Source organism: Betta splendens, chromosome 2 (assembly GCF_900634795.4).
Source record: "Betta splendens chromosome 2, fBetSpl5.4, whole genome shotgun sequence".
Classification (NCBI taxonomy): Eukaryota; Metazoa; Chordata; class Actinopteri; order Anabantiformes; family Osphronemidae; genus Betta; species Betta splendens.
Window position 1 is genome coordinate 24,815,091 of NC_040882.2, and position 18,035 is coordinate 24,833,125.

General features: G+C 43.8%; 2 protein-coding genes across 51 annotated transcripts in view; one reads left to right on the plus strand and one right to left on the minus strand.

The window, feature by feature from the left end:
• The window catches only part of LOC114851386 (5,6-dihydroxyindole-2-carboxylic acid oxidase-like), a 323,305-nt gene that overhangs the window by 304,393 nt on the left and 877 nt on the right, over positions 1 to 18,035 (minus strand). The window lies entirely within an intron of this gene.
• The window catches only part of LOC114851385 (receptor-type tyrosine-protein phosphatase delta-like), a 269,652-nt gene that overhangs the window by 240,900 nt on the left and 10,717 nt on the right, over positions 1 to 18,035 (plus strand). For 15 of the 49 annotated variants that reach the window (XM_029143182.3, XM_029143193.3, XM_055503815.1 and 12 more), the window contains 16 exons: positions 1,051 to 1,356; positions 2,179 to 2,372; positions 2,604 to 2,630; positions 3,015 to 3,132; positions 3,222 to 3,809; positions 4,234 to 4,334; positions 4,421 to 4,677; positions 5,421 to 5,514; positions 7,227 to 7,436; positions 8,358 to 8,518; positions 10,058 to 10,069; positions 10,663 to 10,775; positions 12,644 to 12,685; positions 13,236 to 13,333; positions 14,578 to 14,701; positions 17,020 to 17,195. In XM_029143182.3, the coding sequence (XP_028999015.1) occupies positions 1,051 to 1,356; positions 2,179 to 2,372; positions 2,604 to 2,630; positions 3,015 to 3,132; positions 3,222 to 3,809; positions 4,234 to 4,334; positions 4,421 to 4,677; positions 5,421 to 5,514; positions 7,227 to 7,436; positions 8,358 to 8,518; positions 10,058 to 10,069; positions 10,663 to 10,775; positions 12,644 to 12,685; positions 13,236 to 13,333; positions 14,578 to 14,701; positions 17,020 to 17,195 (2,621 nt within the window). The remainder of the gene's footprint in view (positions 1 to 1,050; positions 1,357 to 2,178; positions 2,373 to 2,603; positions 2,631 to 3,014; positions 3,133 to 3,221; positions 3,810 to 4,233; positions 4,335 to 4,420; positions 4,678 to 5,420; positions 5,515 to 7,226; positions 7,437 to 8,357; positions 8,519 to 10,057; positions 10,070 to 10,662; positions 10,776 to 12,643; positions 12,686 to 13,235; positions 13,334 to 14,577; positions 14,702 to 17,019; positions 17,196 to 18,035) is intronic. The other 34 variants (XM_029143218.3, XM_029143219.3, XM_055503852.1 and 31 more) reach the window with 14 other exon arrangements.

The window sequence follows — 18,035 nt, forward strand, 5'->3', positions numbered from 1 at the left end:
CTGTCTGGACCCTCCCCTTCTAAAGCATAAACACTAATAAGACTCAATTGAAATTAGGAGAAAAAAATGAAGTTAAATATCATAGAAAGCTCACAGCAAGTTTTGTCTCTGTAGTTAGGGACATTTTCACACAAATGACCTCAGATTTATGAAAGAAAAACAACAAATTAATCTGAATGTAACATGTCAAGAAAAATAGGCCTTTAAAGCATCTGAGCAAAACAAAAAACTGTATCAGGTAACTTTGATCCTGTGAACATAAATCTGAGGTCTCTGACAGACAAGGGCAAAGATCAGGTGGGTATGAAAACGCAGAAGTTCAAACTATGTGTGTTCGGGCTGAATGGTGAACCCGGTACCACGTGCATGCCAATGTTATCAGAACCTAATAAATCAGTCATGTCTCCTTGGGAAGTTCTCTGTTACAATCAGGCTTTTACCACAAACCAACAGGCTTCGGAAAGGTTGGTGACAAATACAACACTTTTCTATTTTAAACTAGTTCAAGCATCAACCTTTATGTTTTTGGATTGATGGTAACTGCTTGCCAAATTTGTCCTAGCCATTACGCTGATTTTGGAATGACTTATCTTTAATGATTTCTGAAGTACACTAAAATGTGTCTAGGCTATAGCTTAATAATTCACTGATCTACAAACAGTGTATTAGGATCAATTCTATTGTTTACCTCTGTTTTTATAACATTGTTCATGAGAAAGGTAGGTTACATTCTGTGAGTGTCTTGTTTCCAGTTCATTCCATCCATTTATCACTGTTTATACGCTTGTGTTGAGTTTTGCCTTTTGGTTCCTCTTTATTTGTGATGTTTAACTTGTTTGACACGGTTATTATTTATCCACATACGTCCTTGTGCTTTTTCCTCATTTTGTGTCATATTTTCCTCTCCTTTTTTTTGTTTGGTGAACTCTCCCATCATCACTCTAATCCAAAACAAAAACTGAACCTACTTCAATACTGCCTAAATACAACCCAATGAATGGCCTGACCAAACAACAATGACAACAAAACTAAATCCCTGCAACAAACCAGAACCCTCGGGTCCGCCACAGGAAGTCAAGTGCTACAGCCCCAGCTCCACCAGCATCCTGGTAAGTTGGCGGCCACCTCCTGTGGAGTTACAAAATGGGATCATAACGCAGTACACCATAAAATACACGGCAACGGACGGGGAGGACTCTGCTACTCATCAAATCTCCAGCATCCCTCCGGAAAGCTCGCGCTATCTTTTGGAAAACTTGGATAAATGGACAGAGTATCGTGTGACGGTTACTGCTCACACCGATGTTGGAGCAGGACCGGAGAGCCTGCCGCTGCTCATCCGCACAGAGGAGGATGGTATGTGTCCCTCAGCTGCAAACCCAGTCTACCCCACTACCCTGTCAGACACTAACAACCTCATCTATATCTACAAACCCCTCTTCTTTCTACCCTCTCTGCCTGCTTCGAACATGAGTGTGGCTACTTGGTACGTGAGCCTCACACTGGACTTTGCGCTTTTTTCTGACTAACTTTCTCAAAGCACCTTCTTGGCCTTTTTTTTCCCTACACTGCACAATTTCAACATATGGTATGGTGTTTTCAACTGCGGGCCTCCAACTTCCAGTCCCAACTGTCATTTTTGACACTTTGAAATATGCTCTGCAGACTTTTTGAATGGCAGGATTTTTATATAGCAGATTTTTCTTCTAAAAACTTGGCAAATTGTCAAGTTCTGGACAGTGGGAATAACAAAAGGTGGAAGATTTTTGAAGGCCATTTTTTTATTTTTCCTCCCCTCATGTGATAAAATCATTTTTTGTCATTTTTCCTTGTTCCATAGCCAAATTTCTTGGTGCGCTTCAAGCATGGCATCACTTGAAGCCCCGTTTGGCTCCATTTTTCTATTTTGGCAAAACACATTTTTATTCCATGTTTTTAAAATCCACTACCATTTTTAATGTTTCAGGATTAGGTCAGTTGTCAGACCTGTTTTTGCTGTTGTTTTTTCCCCCTTACCATTGTTGAAATATTGATGCTTGTTGCAGTTACTGCACTTTTGTGATTTTTTTGTCACTGCAACATTTTGCGCTACAGCTCTGGGCAAGTTTTAAACAAAGAGGGTGAAGAGCTTCTCTATAATTTTCACTTTTGTTCTTTTATCCCATGGTGTTCCTCCAGTTCCTAGCGGGCCACCTCGTAAAGTTGAGGTGGAGGCTGTCAACTCCTCGTCAATTAAAGTGATCTGGCGCTCTCCGATGCCCACCAAGCAGCACGGTCAGATCCGAGGGTACCAGGTGCACTATGTCAGGATGGTTAATGGGGAGCCCACAGGACAGCCAGTCATCAAGGACATCCTGATTGATGATGCCCAGGTACAAAACACTCCTCAGCCAGCTACTGCATCACCAGACAGATAGCAAGCTTCCTCGCCCATTCCTTTACATGTACTACAATTGGCTTTCTTTTGTTAAAGAAAAAAAAATCAAAAAGCTGATTTCTTTGATGATTAAACACCAACTGGGTGTGCATATTTTCTCTGTATTAATCACTGTACCTGATCTAATTGTGTCTCTCTCCTTTCCGTATTCTGATACCGTGATCAGTGGGAATATGATGATTCAACTGAGCATGTGAGTAGCTAACAAATCCACTCATCTTCTACATGAAAGATGCATGTTTTAGTTTAAAGTGTTTTAAAGTTCAAGCCTGATGTACTGTAGGTCAGGTTTCACCTTCCACCTACTTGCCAAACATGGTTTACAGGAAACTACTGTAAATTCAACATCCCACATTGACCTGACCCTTGAATTGATTGTACTAATGTTCCAAAGCAAATCCACATCGCCAAGTTATTTAACAAGTAAAACCTGAACCATGCCAAACAGAGACAGAGAAGCTGTTTGTTGTGTCATGTTGATTACGCTGACATCCAATCTCGCTTTTAACTTTCTGCCAACATTTATCTGCAAATAAGCAAGTGATTGTGATGCAACTTGTCTCCTGCATTTTTACAGGAAATGGTCATCTCAGAGCTGCAGGCTGAGACCACATACTCTGTTACTGTGGCAGCCTACACCACAAAGGGTGACGGTGCACGCAGTAAACCCAAGCTAATCACCACCACTGGCGCAGGTAACGCAACCACCGCCGTGGACCCTCACAAGTTCATCAGCATGTTTGTCCATATTGCTAATTAGTGGTCTGTTTTTCCTGGTACTCAGTTCCTGAAAAACCTCGACTAATGGTCAGCACAACCAATATGGGCACAGCTCTCCTGCAGTGGCACCCCCCTGCAATAACCCACGGGCCCCTACAAGGCTACCGTCTACGCTTCGGCCGCAAAGACGTGGATCCGCTAACGGTCATTGAATTCCCCGAGCGAGAAAACCACTACACTACCAAAGAGATCCATAAAGGAGCCTCATACACGTTTCGCCTTTCAGCACGCAACAAGGTGGGCTTTGGTGAAGAAACTGTCAAAGAAGTCACCACAAATGAGGATGTCCCAAGCGGCTACCCTCAGAGCATCACAGCAGAGGGTGCCACCACCTCCACCATTCAGGTCAGCTGGCAGCCTGTTTTACTGGCAGAGCGAAACGGCCAAATAGTGAAATACGCTCTGCAGTACAAAGACATCAACAGCCCACGCAGCCCCTCAGAACTGTTTATCACTGCCCCGGAGTCAACGGCCATCGTGGACGGCCTTAAGGCAGATACCACTTATGATATTAAAATGTGTGCTTTCACCAGCAAGGGATCTGGTCCCTATAGCCCCAGTGTCCAATTCAGGACACAGCCTTTGGATCAAGGTAGGACCAGTCCCTCAACCTTCTAAGCCCTTTCCTTTTTGAAAATCAACCTTTCCTTGTGCAGCCCTTTTCCAACAACAGCAGCTTTCTCCAAAAAAATGCCAAAAGGCAGAACTTGGCAAAGTATGGAATCCTCCAAAGGACCCTAATAGTCATAACTGTTCTACCTTCTAGCTTTCTAAACTAAAAATTTAAAACCTGTGTGGTGTAAGTATGTATGTCATCATGTCTTGTCAAGCAAAAGTCAGTCATTAATAGAGTTGGTCTTGGTAAGAAGGTAAGGGGACAGTGAGTTCAGTTTGGTACTAATTTCAGCCTGGTTTTGAAGGAGAAGTTCTCAGGTAAGCACTGGAACAGGCCGCTGGTGAAAACAGATAAAACAGGATCTCTTGCGTCTACATCACCCACTCCCCCTTTCTTTTAGCAGTGTTCGCAAAAAATTTCCACGTGAGAGCTGCCATGAAGACATCCGTGTTGCTGACCTGGGAAATCCCGGACACCTACAACCCAGCTCAGCCTTTCACCGTGAGCGCCGCCTGCATCAAACCATCTTCACGCGTGACTGTCTGCACTTTACTCCGACACAAAACCACCCTCTCATTTACATACAGATCCTCTACGATAATGGCCAGAGTGTGGAAGTGGACGGGAAACTAACACAGAAGCTAATCACCGGTCTTCAGCCTGAGACACAGTACTCTTTTCTCCTGACTAACCGTGGCAACAGTGCTGGAGGTCTGCAGCACCGGGTGTCCACGATGACGGCCCCAGATATCCTACGCACCAAACCCTACCTGATAGGAAAGACCAACTCCGATGGCATGGTGACTGTGGAGCTGCCGTCTGTGCAAACATCCGAGAGAGTGAGGTGAGAAGAGATAATCAAACAACAGATGGTTTTGAATAGGGGTGATGCATTGAAGTCAGTAGACGAATTAAGACTCCCCACAAGCTGCTGCTGGGTGTCCGTCCCCTGGTCAGTGCTCTATGTATATGCTGCTCCATGTCAGTTTAATATCATATTCACCTCAGTCAAGTAACACAGCTCATTTGAGGCTGCTCCTCTAAGTCCTACAAAGTCCCTCATAAGCTTTCAACAAAGCCCTGTGTTTGTCAGGGGGCCAGGGAGCACATCCGATTGTAGCCTGACGCTTTAAACCCATCTTGGTTTTTTTGATCTCGCTGGATGCACTTAGCCCACTGTTTCCCATGCCAGAGCTTAAGCTAATTAGTTTCCCATTAGCCTGCCACATTGCCTTCCTGGCTAACACTAACTAGTGCAGTGCCCAACCAGGAAACCCAACTCTGGCACAGCCGGCCATTCTTGCCGCAGTGAAGAAGGGATGAAAATCCCTCTAATTATGTATCTTTTCTGGTTCCATAGAAGTCTCCTTGTGGACCTCCCAGGGCTCAGACGAGAAAGAAATCAGACATCTGCACTTCCCATGATACAGATTTACATTGTTTGTGACAGAACTGTGTCTTTTTTTGCACCAATATGTGATGAACTAACCCCCCCCTAGTGCAGCTAGTTTATATTGGAGGTGCTGTGCAGATTTTAAGCGCCACCTTCAATCTAAGTTTAATTTGTCTCAAATTTAAACATTACAGGGGATATTACATTGTGGTGGTGCCTCTGAAGAAGCAGCGCACTGGCAAGTTTTTCAAGCCCTGGGACAATCCTGATGAGATGAATCTGGAAGAGGTAGGTTCAAGGATGAGCTGGTTTTAACCAGTCACCAGGGCTGCACACACACACAGTACCACGCATTTCTTTTCTCCAAACTGGAAAAAGTAAGTTGAGGCAGTCGGGGGGTGGGGGGCAAGAGGGACAGGAGATGAGTCTTGCTGATTGACGCAAATAACTGCAGAGAGCACTGTTCATATGGAAATGAGAACATGAAGTAGCCATCAAGTGTGCTGAAAACTCAACCCCCATCCCACCTCCTCCTCTTTGTGTCTGTGGTAATTACCTGAAGAGCTGCATCAGGCCTTCACGTTGCTTCTCATTCCAGGCAAACCTTGGCTACTGCATATGCACAAAACACTTTGCAACTTTTATATTTAACTCGTTCAGATAATGAATGAACTTGCAAGCATCTGCTCGTACGCATGATTTAATAAGTAAGCAGCTCAAAGGGTTTTACTGCGATGCGCAGTAAGCCGTGATTACATGTAAAGCACTCTTCCAAATGAGGTGCACACTGAAAATTAATACTTCTATGCATTTGGTGCAGCAACTTCTTCACTACAGAAAGTGGAACTGCAAGTTTTCCACGTTTAGTTTGAATTTCAGATCTCTGAGAACGAAAGCATTTTACAAACTTTAAATATTCACTCCTTTTGTACAGTATAAACACAAAATATATCATGTGTCTGTGAGGGGAAGAAACCCATACGTCCCATCTGGCGCTGGCTTCACAGCTCATGCCTACAGGCCCATGTCTGTAGCCTTGACCGATGGCCCGAAAGTCGCCCCTCTGTTAGAATTTATTTGTTTGTCAATATTGGCACTCACCTTTTCACAACTTTTCCCAAGGGCAGCTAGATTTAGCCGTGTTGACAGGAGAGATGATTGAAGACATTATCGGGCAGCACCAACAGCCCCGCAGCCAAAACAGAGCACACACACAGACGCACACACCCAGATGTGAATGACAGGCGAGCGCACAGCGTGTGCACGCACCCGCTCATGCACACAAGTCAGAGATAGGAAATCAGGCGCCCAAACATCCAGGCTGGCTTCATTAGCATAATTATGATTCAAGTTTAGAGTCAGATGAGACTTATGAAGGACACACCTAATATGTTTGTCAGCCTGCTGATATTAATGTCGTTGTTGGAGAGTGATTGCTGACAATAATATAATGATACTTTAATTTTGATAATATGATTCGCTTTTCTTTGTAAAATATAGCCATTAGGTGACATTATGTGTAATGTAGTTTACCGGCAATCTGTCAACAGTTCATTCATTTTTTATGAAACAGTGAATTAGAAAATACACAATTGTACACCGCCAATCAAAGCCAACAAAAATGTCCCTAGTTTCTATTTGTCTGTATCCTTGAGCATTGTATCAACAAGAAAAAAAATAATTGAGCTATACAAGTTTTAAATTAATTCAGGCTTTTTCCACTGTTTGAAGCCTCTGGATAATCCCCATCTTTTTTATATGCTGGAAATCCACACAATCCTTTAATCTTGCAATCTTTTGTAGTCCTAAAAAACAGACGAAATAAGTCATTGATCTTTTCTGTAATGTTCTGCTTTTTGCAATCAACATTTCAGCTCAGCAATCAGAAAAAAAGACATCTAGATGGACCGATTTGGTTTGGATGGATGTGTCTTTTTGTGTGTGTGCTGGAAGACGTCCCTGTGTGTTATCAACTGTCTGCTTCCTGCTCCTCACTGTAGCTGCTGAAGGAGATAAACCGAACGAGCAGAGGCCTTCGCTTCCGGAGGCAGGCTGAACCCAAAGCCTATATTGCTGCATACTTCAAAGACCTGCCTAAAGAGTTCACCCTGGGAGATGGCAAGATCTACGGGGACTTTGAAAACAAGCAACTCCAGAATGGCCAGGAGTATATCTTCTTCGTGCTTGCTGTTCTGGAGATGTCTGAAAACGTGAGTGTGTTTTCCATATGAAAACCACATTATTCCTGTTTTAACTGCCTGTGGTTTTTCCCTTCTTGCGCCGTCACGTGTTTAGAGCTAAAAATCGTGCCAATATAGAGGGAGTTAAATCCGCTGCATGTGACGGCGGAGGGTTAAAGTTTGCTTCTGGTCAGACCACCAGCCCTCGTGAGGCTTTGACTTAAAAACATACAGCTACAGTTTGCCCAGGACGTTGACCCCTTGCTTCTTAAGGGAGAGAAACCATTTAAGATCTTAGCTGATCACAAGAATACCTTGATAAAAGAGCTCCTCTTTAATTGCGCCCTACGTGCAATCCCCCTTATCTCTGCTGCTGCAGCCGAGTGTGTGTGTGTCCCTGTGTCTGGACCAGAGACCAGAAAGCTGCATGATTAGGCAGCTGCAGGCGAGATGATGGACTTGATGAGCTGCAGGGTCTTATAGTGTTGCCTCACACACTCTCCACTAACCCCGAGTTCAGGTAGAGCGAAAATGATAATGATGGACGAACGGAAATCTCTAATTTGCCCACTGAAGCATATATTTTCCTCCCTCAAGACCATTTTTAATCTCCTCTTAGAATGTGAAATAGTCCAATCAAGGCGCCTGCGTAGGTGAGATATTAAAGATAATTCTGATTGGTCAAACTGCAGCTTAGCAGATATTACATTTGCCGAAATTACAATAAAACTCGGTTTTTAATTTATGTTGGTCATACGGTCTTTGTCAGAGTCTTGTTAGATATGCCTGGCATTGTGGGCAATTAATTGAAGTCCTGCAGTAGTGCTTTAAATACCCAAATAGGTTTGGACTGGAAGATATTTGGAAAGGTCAGTTTTCGTATAGTATATAATATAGTATATATGCTGATTTTTAATTCTCAAATGGGTGAATTGTGTCTCTCTCCCTCAGATCATGTATGCCACCAGCCCCTACTCTGACTCAGTGGTTTCAGCAGACATTGATCCCCAGCCAATCATTGATGAGGAGGAAGGCCTCATCTGGGTAGTGGGCCCTGTGCTGGCTGTCGTCTTCATCATATGCATCGTTATTGCAATCCTCCTCTACAAAAGGTAAGAACTGGAAATAATAGTCAAGATATATTCTCCCTCCAAAGATAATATGTGCAGAGGAAGCCATGTCCCATTGGACAGCACTTGGCATTCTGTACATAGGCTGTTCAAATTCATCAACCACTGAATATTCAACATATATGAAACAGACGCCAAATCTTTAATTAGTCCATTCAAATGCAGGTACTAAGTGTAAGGTTTCAACTTGAAGCCTGAGGCACATTGGTCTTTCAGACTACTCATGACCCTGAATGTCAGTAGTGCACACGCAATCCTTTTCAGATGAGTAACCCCCAGCACACAACTACCCAGACTGTCAGGCCATCAAATACAGATGGCCACAATTCTTCACTCAGAAGAATGTGTTGACTGAAAGTTAATCAGACACATCCATCTGCCCTCTGCATGCGCAAACACTTGCAGTAGTGCACTATCACACCAAATCAGAACATTTGCTTTGCCTTTTTGGTCTGAAACCCCCTAGTGGCATCCAGACCTCATGCTGTCATCAGTCAAGCGTAGCAAGGGGGAGGCTGACTATCTGCTGCATGTCACTGCATGTGCAGCTTCAGAGAGGCCCTAGAGCCTGGACCAGCATCCTAGAAACACCAACCTCTCCCTCACTATTTTTCTGCAAGGGAATCGGTGCTAGATCTGGACTCAGACCTTATGCTGCCTGTGTGCTTTGCCAAAACACACTTTTTTTTACATAATTACTGTATCTTCTATTCATTCAATCAAATGTCCAGATATATAGTAAAAAGAGGAAATGCCTGTCCAGCATACAGTACAGTCCTCCAGGAGGTCTATGCCATACAGTACTGCTTTAATGTTGGTAGTATCAACTTTAGCTTTGGTCAACTGAATGTAAACACAGACTGTACTGTATGTGTGGTGAGTGGGCAGATTTACAAAGCGACTACCAAGTCAGCATCACAGGAAGCAGTCAGTGCATAACCAGGGGATATTTCACTCGTCAGGATCAATTTTTATGCGACAGAATTGTCCTCTTGTGCAAAACAAAGGGCAGCAAGCGTGTAAGGTGGGGCTTTGGGAAAGGACAATGTGCAGCCTCAACAGACAGACACACAAATATCACTACACTGTACACAAGCACAGAATAGACGACGTCAGCTCATAATAAATGACTGAAATGCGAAAAGTAGCCTTAAATTCACCGCCCTAGGTGTATAATCTATGTTGGTCACATTCATTGAACAATGTCCATAAATCTAAAAAAAGGCATAATTTGTGATCTTAATGAATGCAGCAGTGGTAGATGTATTCACAGAAAAGAACGAATTCAAGCACACTTAAAATGTAGAAATTATGGATGCACATATAAATCTGTAGGCTTAGAAACCACGGCTGCCTAATGGGCATAAAACGTGAAGCAGTGCTCAGCTTAACTAATATGATTGGTATCGTTTGTCTCGTTCCCTTATTCTGGAGAAAGTCTTTCCATTCTATGAAATAAATCAAGAGTTTGACCGTCTAACGTTGTGTCGATATTTCTTTCCTTGCTGACCAATGGACCAGCAAACCAGACAGGTAAGAGTGAGACAGAAGTAGAGAAAACTAATCCCCTCGAAGCCATTTTCTCCCTAAACTGTGCCAATGATATGTAAACATGTGGATTTATGAGAGTATTAAGAAAGAGTACAAACTCATATCTCTGCAGATATCAAATTTGATTTAAAAATACTAATTAAAACAGACAAAATAAAAACCTGTGCAACACATGCAGCCTTCTACTGAGTGACACCTTTGTGAAGCGTGTCTGCACCAGCTTACAGTGTGGTGCCATCCAAACCCCACCTCTGCAGCTTCTAATGACTAAAGAATTGAATCAACAACCTATAACTATCACTATCAGCCATAACTGATCATTACAGGCTTCATAAAACTAGTGGTTAATAGCCGAGGGCTATTGTGTTGGATTGCAGTACACTCTGATGCATTATTATCTAGCGCACCCCCCATAGCCTCACATGTGGCACTACCCCCTCTTTAATTACATATCTGCTTTCATTACTCATTAGACCACAAGGCAAGCTTTTAGGTTATACAGCAAGCGATGAGCTTTGTTCACAAAACAAATGAAATGTGTCAGAAATAATTACAAGTTGCTGTCTGTTCTGTAGAAAACGAGCAGAGTCTGAAGCCAGGAAAGGGAGTCTCCCCAACAGCAAGGAAATGCCGCTGCATCATCCCACTGACCCCGTTGAGCTGCGGCGCCTCAATTTCCAAACACCCGGTAAGCCTTTCACCCCAGCCCCGAATAGGTCCACGCACTCTAACTAGAAGTGACAACAAAACACGCACAACCTGCTTCCCAGCATCCATCCATTCATTATGCGCTGCTGCATTAGCACTGGAGAAGTGAGCAGTCTGCAGACCCATGGTGAACAGGTGCTTAGGAAGGTGCAGAGGGTCAAAGCTGACAGTGTCCTCCCTGGAGACAGCGCTCACTCAAAAATGAGGAGCCAAACAAACGCAGGCTTGACAGCTTCGTGGCAGCTGTCATCTCCCTGCACAGAGTTATCCCGGTCATTAAGGCTTGTCATGCTTACTCAGAAGCCCACACACCTGCTTAGGTGGCATTGTGCTGATGGAAGCCTCAGTACACAGTAAAATGTGGTGTGACTGAATTTCCACGCACACACGAGCCGATGGAGACGTGGAAACGGTGACACAAACACAAACGTTCGCTCGCTCCAACCTTTGGTGCAGGAGGTAAGCGGAGGCCGGCAGTCGAGCGCCTGGGCTGGGTCATGTGAGCGGCCACTGCCTTGGGGGGAAATGATGGAAGTCACAGTCCATTTCTCAGGCGGAAAGGCGATATGCATCTCTGCTCCCGTGCTGACCGAGCGAGACGCACGCTTAACTGCTGTTTTAGTTCCTCTGGCAGCGGCTGCTTTGGGACAGCTTTTCAGATCCTGCCAATAATGTTGTAATATCAAAGCCGAGCAGCATTTTTCAGGTCAGCTTGTATGAAAGGAGGATGAATTACCCCTGCAGGCTCATTTTTGAAAAAGATTATGCATATTTATGAAAGCTCTTCAGTGATGTTAGGACCATTACTGCCCGTTTTCATCCCGGCAGAGGGGTATTTTTCCTTTTGGCTCAGAGTGATCTCAGATCCTCTCGCTATTTCACGTACCTCTCAAGCCACTTTTTCACCCCAGAAGCCTTTATGAGAGTTGGTATCTTGACTCCCTGGCTGCTCAAAAAGAACCAACAGTTTTTTCCACCGCCACGCGACCACTTTCTCTCAAGACCCGGAGCACTTGTACATTAGACCACCTCTCGGCCCTACTCTCGCTACCCTTCCTTTCACCTCTTTACCCCTCAATGGACATTTTAATCTTAAGGATGCTTGATGCTAGAGTGACAGCCTGTTGGAAATGGTACTTTCATTGTCCCCCAGTGGTGGAAATGGATTTTAAGTAGCAGCCTGCAATAGAAACACCCTCTGCTGTCTTTCAGAGACGCGGGAGTGGGTGGGAAATGATGCACAGCTTCCATTAGCCAATGCCCACTTGTGCCTGTAACCAATACAGAGACGGAGAATGTCAGCTAACCCATGTGTCAAAATGGAACCTGAATTTTTTAAGTTGTGGCTCTTTGGCTGTAGGCTTCACTACATACGAAAAAAGATCGGTCATAGCTGAAACCCTACACTTTCCCTACATGAAGCTCTTAAATGTGCTGATGACACACAATGCACACCTCAATTACCACTCATACTCAACAATGTCAGTTCTATATTGGCAAAGTCAAGTGAACCTATCTGCAAGCTGACACTTTATGCTGCAGTGTATGCAAGTAGCATTTCACCTTGTCAGCATGCACAGGTTAAAACAAATGTCAAACAGCATCTCGTGGTTCCTCCACATTGGTTTGCGCTGCTGGGATTTTATTTTCGCGTACGCATTCTTATTTCCACGAAATAAGCATGGCGGCCTAGCCGAGCTTGTAGCATGAGGATTTACACTGCGCTACTAATGAATGTTCCATTTAGAATGTACACAATCATTTGAGTACATGTTTCAATTTCTACATTGTGAAGAGAACAGTCGTCACGTTGCACTGGATTTAATTACACCGCCGTTTCCTCCACAGGTTCAGGTGCGCCCAGTCACCCCAGTAACCTCCATTTGTCAAGTTAGTTGGTCTCGATTATGCATTTGACACGTTTTTTGTTTCGTACCTTTATTTTCTTTCTTTTCATTTTTTTTTTCCTCTGCTTAGTCTTGTATTCTCATCTAATCCATCTGGCGTTAATGCTACGTCATCACAGGAGGTGGAGTTTGAAATGACAGCCTGAAAACATGTCATCCACTCAAAGCAGACGTCAACATCTGGCCTAACATTTTCAATGTCTTTTGGTTATTTTGGGGGGTTGCTTGTATCTGTGTCTTATTGCCGTGCTATTGATCCATCGCAGCTCTCTGTGCAAATAACTTTCTTCTCTCTCTCGATAGGGAGAGTCCCAGTGGGGCAAGTGTGCTCCTTGACCTCTCATTGGCTTCTGTGTCCATTTTCTCTTTATGAGCATGGCCACTGCTTTGAGTGAACAAACTAGCCTAACAAGATCCACTCTTCCATTCTCCCCCTGTTAAACGCACATGCTGCTTATCTAATGCACACTGCCTGTGGTTGGGTTTTCCTCGCACACGACTAGCTGTTGACCTCCAGTCCATCTGATTGACAGGTATGGCCAACCATCCTCCAATCCCCGTGATGGATTTGGCGGATCATCTAGAGCGCCTGAAAGCCAACGACAACCTCAAGTTTTCACAGGAATATGAGGCAAGTGTCAACAATGTCTTAATAACCATATCGCTGTAAAACATGCTAAAAGCATTTGGCAGCTGCATTTGGAGAAAGAGCAGGTTAAGAACCACTTTCCTAAAGAACATGCACCACCAGACTAACAGAGATTTAAATTAAGTCACAATCCTGGGAGGATTTTTGTCATATCCCAGTAGCAAAAAAACAGGTGTAATTAAATACCCCAAATAATGGCGGCATTCCACCCCCGTTTCCAGGGCCCTGCTGTCGGTGCCCGCTGGCCCCAGACGACACTTACTGTGACGCTCGAATGGGAAACAGGCCATCACTGACGCTATTAGTAACATCAACCATTTTCCAGCTATGACAAGTCAAAAATATCTGCCGTGATGAAACCGATATGACTAAACAGAGTAAAAATGTCATGGATGCAGCCACAATATACTGAAAAAAGAACCTGCATAAGCCAATTAGCACTGAGCTAAATGTGGGCAGCACATTATACATGGGTGCATGCACCAGGGCTTTCCACTGTATGCGACAGGGGCGGTCACCCTTCCTCTGTGGGCCCTGCAGTGGATCCAAAATCTATGAGGTCACCACATAGCTGCTTGCCAAGCTTTCCGATCATTACTGCAGCTTAAGTACACTGAATTCCAATTTCATAGTGCTTATTTGAGAGCGGTGGAAAGCAATTTTGCTAAGCACAATGAAATAAAGATTGGTATTATGAGCGATGTTGCAGCCCACTGTTTTAAAATATTCTGATAAAATATCAGGCTTAGCCAGGCCTCCTACATTCTGCTGCTTTAGGTGATTTTTGCAGATAAACAGCTCAGTGCTAAAACACATTTCTGCATTTACAGTCAGTGTATGAGCTCCTAACTGCCTCTTAATAAATTTCTTTCCATGGCGTTAGTAGCAATTGAAAGTTTGCAACAACAAAAGTTATTTCTCATGCATTTCTATTCAACAAAATGGCCATAATATGTCTTTTAAAGGTTGAATTTCAGTATCAGTAAGAAACTCAGTAAGTAGTAGTATGCAGCAACACAACATGTTTTTATATTTTCCATCCATGATATTATACTTTATAGGTGCAGATGGTGGGAATATTCAAATCCAATTTCACCATGATGTAAACTGCGTACATTCTAATGTTTAATTTCAACATTAAGGCAAATTCCAGCACAGCTTTCATTCTTGCACAATTCATTTTCTTTTTCTTCTGTGTGATGACAAATTATCTTCTTGCCTTACAGTCTATCGACCCTGGCCAGCAGTTCACATGGGAGCACTCGAACCTGGAGGTCAACAAACCAAAGAACAGATATGCCAACGTGATTGCCTACGACCATTCCAGAGTCCTGCTCTCTGGCATTGACGGTACGCTGCCCGTTATTTCTAAACACAACGTCAGCGCAACAGAGAACTGTACATTTACAGTACATTCCTACCCAAGCTTCACAGATGGCTTATTTAATTTCATGCTTCAGGTGGTTGCATAAAAAGCTTTTTTTTTTTTTACGGACAATTCTCAGGGAAGCTTTTAAACCTGGTTAAACAGTCCCCTGCAGTAAAAAACACCAGTTCAACCAGCAGGTATTCCTATAACTCTGTTAGGATGGTCTATTTTAAGGCCTTAACTGCATTCATATGTCACAGACTATTACTGGAGCATAAGAGTGTTGGCTGGTATGCAATCATTCAAAACAGTAACACACAAGCTAGATGCTTCAGGATGAAATGAGAGCAACATCTCAGATAGAAGCCTTGAGCAGCTGCCGGCCTTGTCACCTGCAGGACGTGTGGCAGCGTACAGTGCAGCTCTAAGGAACCAATTCCCAGATAAGTGCTGGCTGTCGCCCGTTTTATTGGATTCGCCACGATTCCACACACGCACACACAAAGCTATTAATTAACCATTACCACTGAGCTGCCTCTATGGAGGGTGGGGGAAAATAAAGTAAATGACCAACGTGACAAAAACAGATAGATAAAGACTTAGACAGGCCTTTTTGCAGTCTCTCAGACGCCGCACACACCCGTGTGTTGATGGAACTCCATTAGCCAGACGTATAAACACATCTGCGCAAACACATTGGATCCTTTTGTGCTGTAGTGAGTAAGTAGTTCCCAGCCAGGGGGACATGGGGGACTTCCTCTTCCCCATCTAAAGCTTAAACAAAGCTTTTGGCAAGCAGTGCATCTATTGTTTACTTGGGGTTCTTTGAATGAAAAGGGATTTGGGATTTGACATCAGTATGCGACGACTACTTCCAGAACCATCATGTTGCTACGGATCAGCAGAATCTTTGGACTACACGTGCTACGACACGTGGAGACGCTGGTGGACGTTAATCGTCGTGACACGGCTGCATCTGCTCACCGACGAGGCACCTCCTGCCAAGTTCCTCATTCACACAACATATGTTTACCAGAAGCCAACTGATACCTACAGTTAAACCCGAAACCGTTCTGATCTAATCAGACAAGTTCACAATTATTGCAAAATCTGGCTTCTCTCCTACATCTGTCAAAGCCGTGTTGTTTTGTTTTTGCAAGATTCCACTGACTAATTTCTTCTGTTCTATATTTAGTGAAAGCTTTAACAAGCCTGTTCGTATTTAATCACAAGCTGTGTGTTGTCATGAAATTATTATTAGTACCAATACTAGAAACATCATCATGATTACAATGCTGCATCCTGAAATCTGTAATTCCTCAGATTCTTTTCTTCAAGAGAGCCAATTGCTAAACAACACTGCCTCAATTGTTTACTTCTTTATACACGTCGACAGAGGAAATAACATAATTTATACAAATCCTGAGTGACAGTACACATAAAGCAAAATCCATTTGCTAATGTGCATTAAACAACTTGCCTCATTCTCATTAAACCACAGTAATGTCTTTTTTCGCTTTTTCTTTTCAATTTGAAAATGCACTGGGCTTAATTGTACTTATCCCATGTCCATCACAGAAATGTAGAGCTGCCTTGGCTGTGTGGACAACTTCAACGGCAAAGAGAGAGTAAAAAAAAAATCATGTGGGTGGGATTTTAAATGTGTTTATATTCCATTTTCATGCTTTTTTCTGTTGAATAAGTTACCTGGGAGTAAAAGACAGTTTGGGAGAAAGGGGGAGAGGAAGCCGCTGGAGTGAGGGGATTCTCTGAGACGTGGCGTCCATGCAGATGAGACTTATCTTGGTCGGCCATGTGTGCACGGAGCCCTTAAACTGCCAGTCCTAAAGCATTGACTAGCTGTCAGCTGTCTCTTTCCCCAGGATTCGAAAAGGCTGCTGTGCCTTTCATTTAATAGAAGCAAAGGGAAGAGGGAGTGTGGCAGGGGAGGGGAAATTGTTTTGCTAGTTTTTCCTGTTGGTTTGTTTTTCCAGCATGTGAGGTGCCTGACTTTTACAGACTGGGTTTTATCTGGAAGTCAGCTGCAGATAGGGGAGAGGGACGCAGAAATGCGGATTTAAATGTATTGTTGGTGGCAAATACAAATCCCTGTACACTGGTAAACTGGCTCCAAATGTGGGGCTAAAGTTTAAAGTGCCAGATTTGAGGAAAGGAACAGTGGAATCTGATGTTATTGTGGATCAAGCTTAAATGAATTGTTCGATTTGGGATGCTCTAATCCCAAATCGAACAATTCTTTCCTCATCACCCAGTAATCGTCATGACTGTGTATTTGTAGGTATCCCTGGAAGCGACTACATCAATGCCAACTACATCGATGGCTACCGAAAGCAGAACGCCTACATCGCCACCCAAGGAGCTCTGCCGGAGACGTTCGGGGAGTTCTGGAGGATGATCTGGGAGCAGAGGAGCGCCATCATCGTCATGATGACCAAGCTGGAGGAGAGATCCAGGGTGAGCTTCAGCTTCCTGAGTGACACGTTCAGTTTGTCCTCCTGCACAGCGCGTTCTCCTCTGATCCACCCTACTGTACTCTACATGCCTTCGTATTTATACCAGACGTCACACTGCATTCTGTTACCCACTCAACTCTCTCTTCGCAACAACACACCCTGCTGTTGTTTAGTCATGACTGATTAGTGGCTTTCTTCATTAGCGTAGCACTGCTGAAGGCACTGGATTACAATCGGTGATAAAAAGCCCAGCTGTGTTCAGTCACTCCTCGCTCGCCCGCTCTCTCTCTCTGGCACTTCTCGCAGGGTGTGACTGAGCACATGAAAGCTTGCATGGACTTCATAAGCTACTGACCTTCACACTTCTTTCCCTTTTCTAAGAGCTTGGCATAGTGTTAACAAGGGTGCTGACTCAATTCAAACACAAGGTTTCATTCAGGATCCTTCCAGTCTGCAAAGCAAATAAACACTCTCTGGACCCAGTCCTTCAGGTCCCACATGCCTTTCTCTCCTTAGATGCTTGCTTATATACAGTAGATTGTCTCTTGGCTCTGCTATTAAGGCTTCCTGACACCTCTGCTGTGTGACATCTGTGGTACATAATGTGCCTTTGTAGCTACTAACAGCCCCACATTAAATCAATCATCTGCTGTGAGCCACTCAAGTTGTATCTGTATGTTTTGCATATTTAAAGCGTTACTACTTGTAGAGGCTGTTATGAATCATTCCAATATTCCCGGTGTCACGTTCACTTTATTGCTCTGTGTAAATATGACAGTGGTCTTTTAAGAAGTATAGTTCATATTAGTGAATCATTTGCTGCTGGTGACCAGCTGTTGTG